Source organism: Anser brachyrhynchus, assembly GCF_964034855.1.
Source record: "Anser brachyrhynchus genome assembly, chromosome: 1".
NCBI lineage: Eukaryota > Metazoa > Chordata > Aves > Anseriformes > Anatidae > Anser > Anser brachyrhynchus.
Genome location: NC_137694.1, coordinates 172,800,209 through 172,811,436, shown reverse-complemented (window position 1 = coordinate 172,811,436; position 11,228 = coordinate 172,800,209). Strand labels below are relative to the sequence as shown.

The 11,228-nt window shown below is 34.5% G+C and overlaps 2 protein-coding genes across 11 annotated transcripts in view; one reads left to right on the top strand and one right to left on the bottom strand.

The window, feature by feature from the left end:
- The window catches only part of PCDH9 (protocadherin 9), an 800,116-nt gene that overhangs the window by 329,466 nt on the left and 459,422 nt on the right, over positions 1–11,228 (bottom strand). The window contains exon 4 of one of the 10 annotated variants that reach the window (XR_013945259.1): positions 8,338–8,473. The exons of 8 other annotated variants lie outside the window; for them this stretch is intronic. Coding sequence is in view for 1 of the 2 variants with exons in the window: in XM_080577034.1 (XP_080433160.1) it covers positions 8,391–8,473 (83 nt within the window). In the remaining variant the exon portion in view is untranslated. Of the gene's footprint in view, positions 1–3,653; positions 8,474–11,228 lie in introns of those variants that run through there. One more of the 10 variants, XM_080577034.1, reaches the window with a different exon arrangement.
- The window catches only part of LOC308187742 (uncharacterized protein), a gene marked incomplete at its 5' end in the record, with an annotated part of 533,458 nt that overhangs the window by 164,758 nt on the left and 357,472 nt on the right, over positions 1–11,228 (top strand). The window lies entirely within an intron of this gene.

Here is an 11,228-nt window from a genome sequence, read left to right as displayed (position 1 = left end):
GGTAACGTTTGCAAAATCCTGATGACATTAGAAGATTAGAATTTTAACTACAACAGTTGTAATCATACTTTTAGTTATATAATTAGATCATAAGAATTTGTTACTTTTTTTTTTTAAAGGAATAGGTTCAGCAAATTATCTCAAGAGTTCATAATCTACCTAGAAAGCTCAAACAACTGAGCTGAATCTTTCTGAAGTGTAGCATTTGGGAATTTACCTGTAAAGATTTTTCTAGACAGACAGAAAACTTTCAGGTTAGCTCAACCATAATAATAATAATAAAAATATTGACACTGAGTTCAATATTGTCTACATACATGCCTAAAGGGTACTCCTGATCAGTGGGTGACTAGGTCCCAAGAGACTATGCAAAAACAGAGACACTGACCCATAGGGTGTACTATAACATAATGAGTCAAGATTGTTTAACTCCACAAATCAGACTGCTCCATTTATTTCACTCCTTTCTTTTTTTCTTTTTTTTTTTTTTTTTTCCCATGTCCTTATTCTGCTAATGTATTTTACATCTGGATTTCCAGTTGTACAGACAGAAGGTGGAAGTGATGTAAGCAATTGTAGTTTTACTCTCCTAAATATGCCTTGTACACAGATGAGGAGAAAAAAAAAAAAAAAGTAAATACCAAACAAAACCAAAATAAAACAAACAAAAAACCCTCTCAAGACTGCTGTTGCTTGCATTTCCTGGAGAGTAGGTCTTGCATAGCAAACATCAGGAAAAGCCATTTTCAAAGGTTATCTGAACTCATGTTAAATAGTTGCCTATTCAACCAAGCGAAAAATAGATCCAAAGGATGAAATAATAAAACACCAGGGACAAAAGATCCACACGCTATTTAGCAGAGAATGAAGCTCTCCATAATGGAAACATAAGCAGAATCTCTTACAGTACTTTCAAAAAAAGGATTGCAAGCAAAGTCTTGTGAAACATTAACATATTCTGTGACAGCTGTTTACAGTTTTTCCTTTTAAGATGTTCACAGTTGTATGTCAGGGCAGTAATTTTAAGAAAAAATAAAGATCTGAAGACTTTTCCAGATTCAGGCATACAATAAACATATACGCACCTGGAAATAAATTATAGTGGTATTGGTGGTATTGCTGGGTTAAAAAAAAAAAAATAGTTTTGTGTAGTGTGAATGATTCTAGCCCTTGAATTTTCTAAAATGCATTTTTCAGGTTTAGATATGCATTATTTAACATTCAGAATTAATTTCCATAGTTACTGGATAAGCCATTAAGAATGGCAGTGTATTACAGTTGAGAGGGGAAGGAAGAGTGGAGAACAGGGTACAAAGCATCTGAAGCGTTTCCTGCACTGCTTTACAAAATAAAAAATAAAAATAATAATAATAATAATAATAAATAAATGTTTCTTGTTTTGCTGAAGCAAGAAAGTGAGATTTTTACAAAAATGTTTTCAGATAATGCAGACACCCATCTAAAAAGTTACATTATTATGTATTTTCAATATCTTTAGGTGCCCTCATCTTAATTTTGGTTTATGATGGTAATGAGGGACTTCTATTTTTATTTGAAGTTGGTGGTTTTTTTGTAACAACTAAAAGGAAAAATTTTCCTTTAAAAAATTAACACACATATTGCTAAACGCTGTTGTTATACTCTGACTGTGTAAACTAGCCTCCAAACAATCTCTGAGAGGCAGTATAAATGAGGTGAATGGTAGATAGCACAGCATAGGTCACTTGGAAGCTGTAAGAGTTTTTATTGAGCAACCCAGATTGGCAAATGTGACAATTTTTCTTCCCAGTCTCCCTTTTACTCATATGGAAAGCAAAGCCCTGTACTGTTGAAGTGGTTTATTTGAATGGTATGGTTACATCCTTTGTAAGAAGACATGCTGAAATGGCAGACTGACATAGCCTCTCTATAGCTTCTTCACATAAGAAAACAGGAAAACGACCTGTGTTTAATATATTCTAGTTTCTTGCAGCTACCTCTTCTCACTGACCCCAATACAGGTGAGACATAAATTATCTCTGGCTTTACGCCTCCAGCAATGTTCTCATATGTCACTAAGGAAGCTTACCTTCCTAGATAGGAAACACTTATAGAATAATACAGCTCTTTTAAGAGAAAGCTTGCTGTTCTGCACAGAAAGATTTTGCTGAGGAAGCAACAATAGCTTGAACAAAATTTGGGTGGCAGCAGGGGGAGAAAAGTAGATCTTTCAGCATAGTTCCTTTTCTGAAAATTTATACTCATGGGAATAACCTTAGTGACATGGTTGGATCCTTGTCTGAAACACAAATATATATACATTCCAAACATTATTTTCTCAGAAGTTCATTATGTAAAATTAAGAAGAGTTTTGACATCCTTTGCCAAAACTCCTCACATATATCTGTATGACAATGCCACAGAGTTAGTACCTGACAAATTTCTCTTACATGCATCAGTAGGGACTAGATAGATAAAGCATCCTCAGGCAGTTATAATGGAAACCGAGACAGCAGAAAGCTAGAAATTAAAAGAATATAGGATAGTTTGAAAACTGGACATTATGTTTTATCCTCACTGGTAACTTCACTGGTAAGGACTAGTATTTACTGAATAATATTTTTCTCAAAACTCTGAGGCTATTTTCTTAGGCAACAGTTTTTAAACAACATATACCACTTGTGGTAGGTTGACCTTGGCAGGCTGCCAGCCCCCACCATGTTTCTCTCTCCCTCCCACTCCTCAATAGGACAGGGGAGGCAGTAAGATGGAAAAGCTCATTGGCCAATGAGATCACTTACCATTTACCGTCACACACTAAATAGACTAAACTTTGAGTAAATTAATTTAATTTATTGCCAGTTAAAAAAACACAGTAGGATGGTGAGAAAGAAAAAAATAATTCTAAAAACCTTTCCTCCCATGTCCCTTTCTTCCCAAACTCAACTTGTCCTTCATTCCTGACTCTGTCTCCTCCCACCTCAGCCCTGTGGCGCAGCACAATGGGGAATGAGTGCCACAGCTGATCCATAACAGCTTCATTCTGCTTCTCCTTCCTCCTCACACTTTTTCCCAGTTCTAGCATGGGTCCCATGAAGAGGACCCATGATGTCAGCTAGAGCTCTGCATGTTCCTTCAGGGTACATTCACCTGTTCTAGCATGGGGTCCTCTGTGCGCTGCAGTGTGGATGGAGAATATCTGCTCCAGCGTGATCATCTCCACAGGCTACAGGGAAATTACCTACTCCACTGTGGTATCGTCCACAGGCTGCAGGGGAATCTCTACCTTGACATGCCCGGAGCACCTCCTGCCCTTCACTGACCATGGTGTTCACACCCTTGTTTCTCACACTTATTTCTTTACTACTTACACTGCTGTGAAGCATTTTGCCCTTTCGTAAATACATCTTGGCTGCTGGGCCTGGGCCAGAGGCCTAATCCTGCCATGCAGTGGGGCCGTTGGTGCTGGCTGGAACCAGCCATGTCCAGCATGGGGCAGCCCTGGACTCTCCTCACAGAGGAGCCCTGCAGAACCCCACTGCCAGCACCTGGACACCTGTACCCAATACAGCAGTGTATAATTCTGGAAAACATATCCAACTGTTTTTATTATTATTATTATTATTATTATTAATAATAATAATAATAATTGTTATTATTTAAAGGAGAGAAAATATTAAGTGAAAGAGGCTGGAAAATAATATTTAGCAAACTGAAAATATACGCACATGTTTGATAGTATAGAGGCAGGCTGAGTGAAGAGATAGAGACTCTTTCTATGTAGTTGTAGAGAAGTTTTCATATATTGTTCTGATTTACAGTCAAGATTAAACATGAAAAATGAAATATTTATCTTTTTAAAATCTAGTTGAAGCACTTGAGCCAAAAAGGTTAAAAAAAGTTCAAGGAACAATCCTATAAACAATTTAAGGCCATGATTTATGTAGCAGGTTCAGTGTGATAATGAGGAAAACTGCTAATCAGTGCCCACAGATATTAGATAATAAATTCAATAGGTTGAAATGGATATTTGTAGTACAGCAAACATTAGTCTAATGATTGAATTAATCTTCACACAGAGAAATTCTTGCATGCCAAATTTTTTTAGGACATGACATGCTAATGAAGATAAAGCTGGTAGCACTTCTTTACCCTCATGAATTAGAAGTGTTCTTTGGGAAGCTGAAAGGGAATTAAGTGGCAAAGTTTTGCAAAGAAACTCATGAAAACATTTGAGCAAACAGGAAAAAGTAATAGGTAAGAGACTCATTCTTTATTACACTTCATATGGCTGAATAGAAATGGTTTGATTAGTACAGTGTATCAGAGAACTTACTTACTATGCAAGACAGACCTAGAAATAATCAAAATGTTTTATAATTTGCAGATCTTGCTGGCACATTTGCTGGATAAGGAGGAAAAGCCACGTATGCCTGTGCCCACATGGCTGGAAGTTTAGATCTCCGTGCTAATTAACTTTTTATTCCTGATCATCAAACAAATGTGTTTACAATGATAACTAAGGATTTCTTTCCTCAAATATCTTGACTGAAAAGGCAGCAACCTTGAAAAATAAAGCAAAACAAAAGAAGAACAACAAAAACACAACAGCAGCAACAAAAACAATGAAAACCATTGCTTTTCTTCCCTTTAAAAATGCCCAGTTTCTATTATGGGGCACAACTAACTGTAATGGTAGAAAGAATTATTTTCAAGTTGCTTTCAGTTTTGCCCTTTAATACACAGATCAATGGCCTAGTCTGACAAACCTCTCAGAAGGCAGATTATCTGCAAAATTGATCCTTAACTACAGAAAGAAGTTCAAGATTATTTCCAATTATTTATTTTTATTTTTCCATTTTTTAACTAGTCATTTCCCAAGGGTTTTAAACTGGAACTTTGCTGAACTATCATCCAGAGATATACAACTAGCTACACAATTCGACCTTTTTTGATTCTGAGTGGCTGATTCAAATGATCATAGCTGTGGAATAAATTCCATCAAAACTAAAAACACTGTTGATTACTTAGGTAGATACTAAACACAAGTTTATAGTTATTAATTATCTCTTCCACTGGAAAAAGAGATTTTTGTGTGTGTGTGTGTGTTTATTTTTTTTATGGTGGTAGCATTAAAGTATTTAAAGTTCAAAGTATTTGATCTGGGTTAAGAAGTAATACATGCCAAATTTATTTGAATAAACAGTATTCTGTCCATAATATCTTTGCCATATTTTCCTAAGAATGAAGATACCACTCTGTGTGCCTCCCACATTAAGCAGATTCATTTACATATGACTTACACTTTCACTTCAGATGCACTGAACAGAAGGTATATAACTTATTTTGGAAGTTATACTACATATGATACAAAAAGACAAATGAAGCCAATCCTGTTCATATACTGTTAGTGTTAGTGGAGACGTGCCATATGCAAATACTTCCTCTATACATTTCAGAGGTCAGTGCTATCTGTTCTTAGATATTACATCTGGCACCAAGACAATGTAACACCATTATACAGATTTTAATGGACAACCTGAGCAGAAAATTAGAGTACTGCTGTCAATGAACTGCCAGATTTATGAGTTACTGTATACCTTAGACAAAGCAGAATACAACATGGAGTAGGCTGGCATCTTGTGATGGGCAGGCATTTGACAAGACCATAAAAGAAAGAGGCTGAATTAAACAACATGATATTCATTTTTTTCACCCAACGAAGCACCCTCTTTCTTGATTTGGGTTGTTTTCCAGTTTTCTCGGCAATTTTGCAGGCTTCTAAGAACAAGCGTTCTTCCCTTCATGTTTGTTCAGTTGGCAGAATGATTTGTGGACATTTTTGAGACATAAATAAAACACTTTTCTGACTTCTGAGCAGCACAGAACAGTTCTAAAATGTTTCAATGTACATGGAAGATTTACCTATACCCATGTCAGTTCCTCAGCACTCTATTTTTCATGTACCATGCCTACACTGTTGTGTATAATCAATCCACCTGGCAATTTAACTGACACCTTCCAAGCCCCAAAACATTCTTTTTTCTGCCTCTCCAGTCTAATCTTCTTTTCGTTTCCTGCACTTGTGCAACAGATTAAGCAATATCAACAGTCACTCCTAGATGTACCTCACTGAAAAATACACTCCATCTTATCACCAACCCAAACATATTGATTTCTGAATTAAAGACATGAAATATAGACAGATATTAACATACACTGCTACCAGGATTTATTGTGTTACTGTGTGAAGACACAGACCTACAGTGGTTGAATATGAGTATCAGCAGGGGATACTTCTTTCTATTTTTCCTATTTTACATGGATTTTTTTTTTTATTTTTTCTGGAGAGAAAATATTAGAAAAAATATAATCTTAGAATAAATCAGGTTGGAAGAAGTCCTGAGATATCATCTATTCAGACTCCTTCCTTAAGCCAGGATACAAAATCAGTTTGGACTAAGTTGCAGAAGAACAATAGGCCTGAAAAAAAACATAGAAGAAACTATTTGGATGCTGTTACTGGCTACAGAAACAGGGAATAAGTAGTACATCAAAATATATTTTGGCTGATACTTTGTTAAAAGTTTGTTAAACAATTAAAATGTTGAAAACAGAGAATATTTTCTTTAAAAACAAACCAATCTTTTTTTTAATTTTTTTTTCTGTCTGTGCCAATAAAAGCTCCATCAGCTTATACTAGTGGTGTAACAATTTTAGAGTTTCTGTTGTTAGCTAAGCTGTAGCTGAAAAATGTGAAGGTTAGTGACAACCACATGGTTTTTGTACTTCTCAAGATAAGTTTATACTCTGCTTTAAGAAAAGTTTAAAAAATACATTCATTAATATCAGCCAGTTAAAAGACCAAATATATTTACTTTTAATGATCATTAAAAGACAAAGTAAATGATTACAGATATTTTGACACAGTTTTCTTGGTCCCATTTTCTATGCTGCTTTTGGCAGCATAGAAAAGCTGTTCTGAATCTAAAGTGATGTAACATATGAATTTCAGTTTGTATGCTAAATTAATATTTTTGAAAATATTTTCTTAAATTCACTTTTATGCCTTAGCTTTCAATGAAAGTTTTCCTTCAAAGTTCTCTAAATTAGAGGGAAGAGTAGAATATACTTTTAGTCAAGCAGTCAAGCAAGAGAGAGAGACATAAAAAGTCTCAGAAAATGTTCCTCTAAAACTGAAAGGCCATGAGTCTCTTTTGTACTAAAATATCTTCCAAGGGACCAAAATGTTATTTCTTAAATGTTTTTACTGTTCTTTTATAAAGATTCTTTTTATTTATTCATGTGTGTTCTTGTGGAACCATCTGCTTACCCTTCAGCCCAAAAGTGAATAAACATGCAAAGCAACTTATTATTTGGCTGTTCTAGCATTCTTCATTATTGATTAATCAGACTTATTTCAAAGTGAAACTCTTTCATAATATTGTTTTCTTTGTTTACAAAATGACTTGGATAAACTCACAAGTGCCTCTAAAGTCACAATTTTCATCCCATTTGTCTTGTTTTGACATGAATTTTCTTAATTTATGCAGAAAGTAGCTCAAAAATGCTGGCTGACTTTGAAGATAGAAAGTGAATATCAATATATATATATTTAATACTAAAGTATTTTGATTTGGGGGGAAGAATGACTCATTAATATGAGGAGGCTTTAATATAGACTAGAAGGCTTAATTGTGCGTAATGCATAATAAGGATTGAAAAGACTATTTGTGTTAGGTTTCTCAAAGACGATCTGAACTGGTACTCTATGCCCAACACAGCAGTCTGTATATTCAGAAGCAGAGTTTGTGAGCCTAGGCTTCTAGCCCAAATCTCTTGAAAATGTCACCCTACCATTCTGATTAGACTGAACAAAGAATCAACCAGATTGTAACCAATGGTGCATCAGGTTATTTTTAGCTATCTCTACCTTATAGATCAGTCATGTTATCTATTTAAATGCTAAAGGGAAGTTAGATAGCCAAAGGTCAGTATCATTAGTAAAAATCTAGATTATCTGAATAGCTCTGTACCCTAGCTGAATGGGTTATACCAATGAACATCAGTATGCTTAGATATGCATACATTTGTCTTTTACAGCTGGCACAGTGACCTATATTCACCTATAACATGTTAGATATTTTCACTCTTCTGAAAAAAGTATCATGAATATTTCTCCAAACAATGTAGTTACTCATAAAAATAGACATATATATAACCGTCTATTTACAACTGAAAATGCATGACGTGCATTCAAAATCAAGCAGTAGTGAAGGACATGCATGTATGCTAATAGAAACAAACAAACAAACAAACAAATCACTCAAACACATTCAACCTGGAGTAAGCAATTACCTCATACTATCCCCTCATTTTGCAGGAAGAGAAATACATAAACTGTGAAACAACTAATCCACTGTGGTGTGGATGATTATTTTTGAGTCATTTGGTTCCTCCACTGAATGATCCAAGGAATCTGCAGTTAAATCAACTGAAAAAAAAATAAATCAGTAGTGCAGGGAAACTTTTGATTACACTTATAATTTCACAAGCTAACCTACAAATCACTTTAAAATTGCTGGTAACACTATACTACTATTAACCATCTACACATTTTTATTGAAAGACTGTACGTACAATCCCTTAGTTAATGACTATGGTGTGCTTGCCAGAACACATTCACACTCACAACAACTAATAAGTGTCTGAGTTTCAAGACAACAACCAAAAAAAACACCACTCAAATTGTATTGGCTTCTCTACTGAAAATAAAATGTATTCTGTATGCATTCTCTCTGTTACATTAACAGTCTTTCTTAATATTGAAATGTGCTTGCATATTTTAAGTACATTTTAAATTGCAACAACTTATAAGTTTTGACTAATAAGTTGCTTTAAATTCAGTAATTGACAACTCTTTAAAATACAAAGATGTATTGATATTTAGTAAAAGCTAAGCATTAAAACTGGTCAATTATTCTATCACAGTCTAATGCCAGTCATATATTTGTACATAAGCATAAACGAAGGATATCTAATGTGGCAAACATGCACATCAGGAGATTTTTTCATTTTTTTTACTTAATAAATACATAATGATTATACAGTTAATATAGTCTTCATATTTTTCAGTCATTTTAGATGAATGAATCATTTATAACTATAGTTTTTACTTAATATAAATATATGATTTCAGTAGCTGTCTGTGGAGAATAGTCAGACTTGTTAGCATCACTGATAAGCACTGGCTTTCGGCAAAGGGAAGTTAAGCAGCTTGTTCTTGTTTCTCTCTTACACAAACTTTGTGGATGGAGGTCCACAAGCTTGGTATGAGAGGTTGCTGAAGGAGGAAGTGTTGTGTTGGCAGAATGGCCCTGTTTTGATGGCAGAACAGAATCTTCAAGGCGAGGGTGCCTAAGTGAAACTTTTTGCTTCACTATGTTTAAAATGAATATTAAGATTCACATGCCTGAATATGGTAATAAACTTAATGAAGTACAAGCTAAACATATATAATTGTAATACTCAACTCTCCACACAAATCATGCTAAACATCACCCCAGGGAGGGAACAGATAAGGTTAAGATATAAAAGTGTGTTAGGAGTTAGTGGGGAAAAAAACAAAATAATAAAGTAAAGTAAAGCAAAGCAAAGTAAAGTAAAGTAAAAGAGAAAAAAGGAGGAAGGGAAGGGAAGGGGAAGGGGAAGGGGAAGGACCAAAAAACACAAAGTAAGAAAGAAGTTAGTGTTAGGAACAAAAGTTAGAGTGAAGTAAAAAGAGTTGGGGGGGGGGGGGGTAAGAAAGAAGTAATTTGAAACCTAGTAGAGGCTGTTGACAGTCTGTGCCCTTTCTCCTCCACCAAGACAGGGATGCCTTCTTGGAAACTCTACGCCTTCACACTTTGGTGAGGAATACCCAGGATAGCATTTTGCTATCACTATTATCATATATTAGCACTACTGCAGTGAGTTTATTTATCAGTGGCAATTCCAAATCTGCTGTACCTGTTGCATTATTAAAAACATTCAGCTTTGTGAAACTGTCCCTGTGAAAGCCCTTGGCAGGGCTTTGAAACAAGCAAATGTCACACTCTGATAAGTCCTCTTCAATGTGACACTGTCTCCCTGACATTTTTCCATAAATGTAGCTATGTGCTGAATTTTGTCAGTACTATTCAGTAAGGATAAAGAAAAAGAAAAAAAAAAAAAAAAAGTTCTTCTACCTGTCTCAATGCAAAACACTTTATTTAGATCTTTAGATTTTGAAGACAATGCAGATCTAATCTAAATTAATTTGGTATATAAGCAGGATAGGATCCTTTTCCAAAATGGTAGGCACATAGAATTCATTTTAAGTTGAAAAATACTTTTTTTATTATTATTATTTTTTTTTTCAGGGTGAACAATTTTAAAACTGCTATATATATGATGGGAATATTTAAGCATAATATTTATGCATATCTTGATGATAGTTCAGTAATGGAAATTTCTTTAAAATGAGTTGACCCATAGAGAAAGAAAGATTTGTTCTTAAACAGTATGTTTCCATTGACTTTCAGAAGTCTATTTCTGACATGAATCCCCTAGTCATCTCCATTTGACACACTTCATTTTGTATTGAAGAATCCTTTTGGAGCACAAAAATGGAATTGCTTTTGGAGGAAATGAAACCAGAATTATACTGTAGAAAGTAACAGGCATTTAGACGAAAGTAACCCCCTCAAATGTATACACATTACACATCATGTCTTTAGCACCATCTGCTTCACATTCAGACCTGTCCCTACTGTGCTTTGTGCTAAATTATGTTAAATGCTAAAGTAGCCATACTCACACTGATCTAGGTAAAGTAAAGTAACGTATAGGAGTACAGAAGAAAATAATGTTTCTACTTTCTCCCAAAGATGAGCAGTTGTTGCTAAACAAGGAATGAATAACTTTTTCTTGTTTTTTCTTGTTTTTTTTTGTTTGTTTTTGTTTTTGTTTTTTTTTAGTGGTGATGTTGCATGCTTTTATATTTGAAAAATGTTTTTGTTTGTTTGTTTGTTTGTTTCACTTTCTGTTTAATTGATGCAAATGTGAAGGAAAAGATTTCAGGTCAGGCTTTGGTAAAGAAGATTTTGTACATATTTCTCTTTCCTTGCCAAAGGTGAATATGCTCTAAGTTTGGAAGTTTGATATAGTCACATCTGGATGACTTCTATCTGGAAGGTATGCCTTCTGCTTGGCACCAAAGAACAAACAAA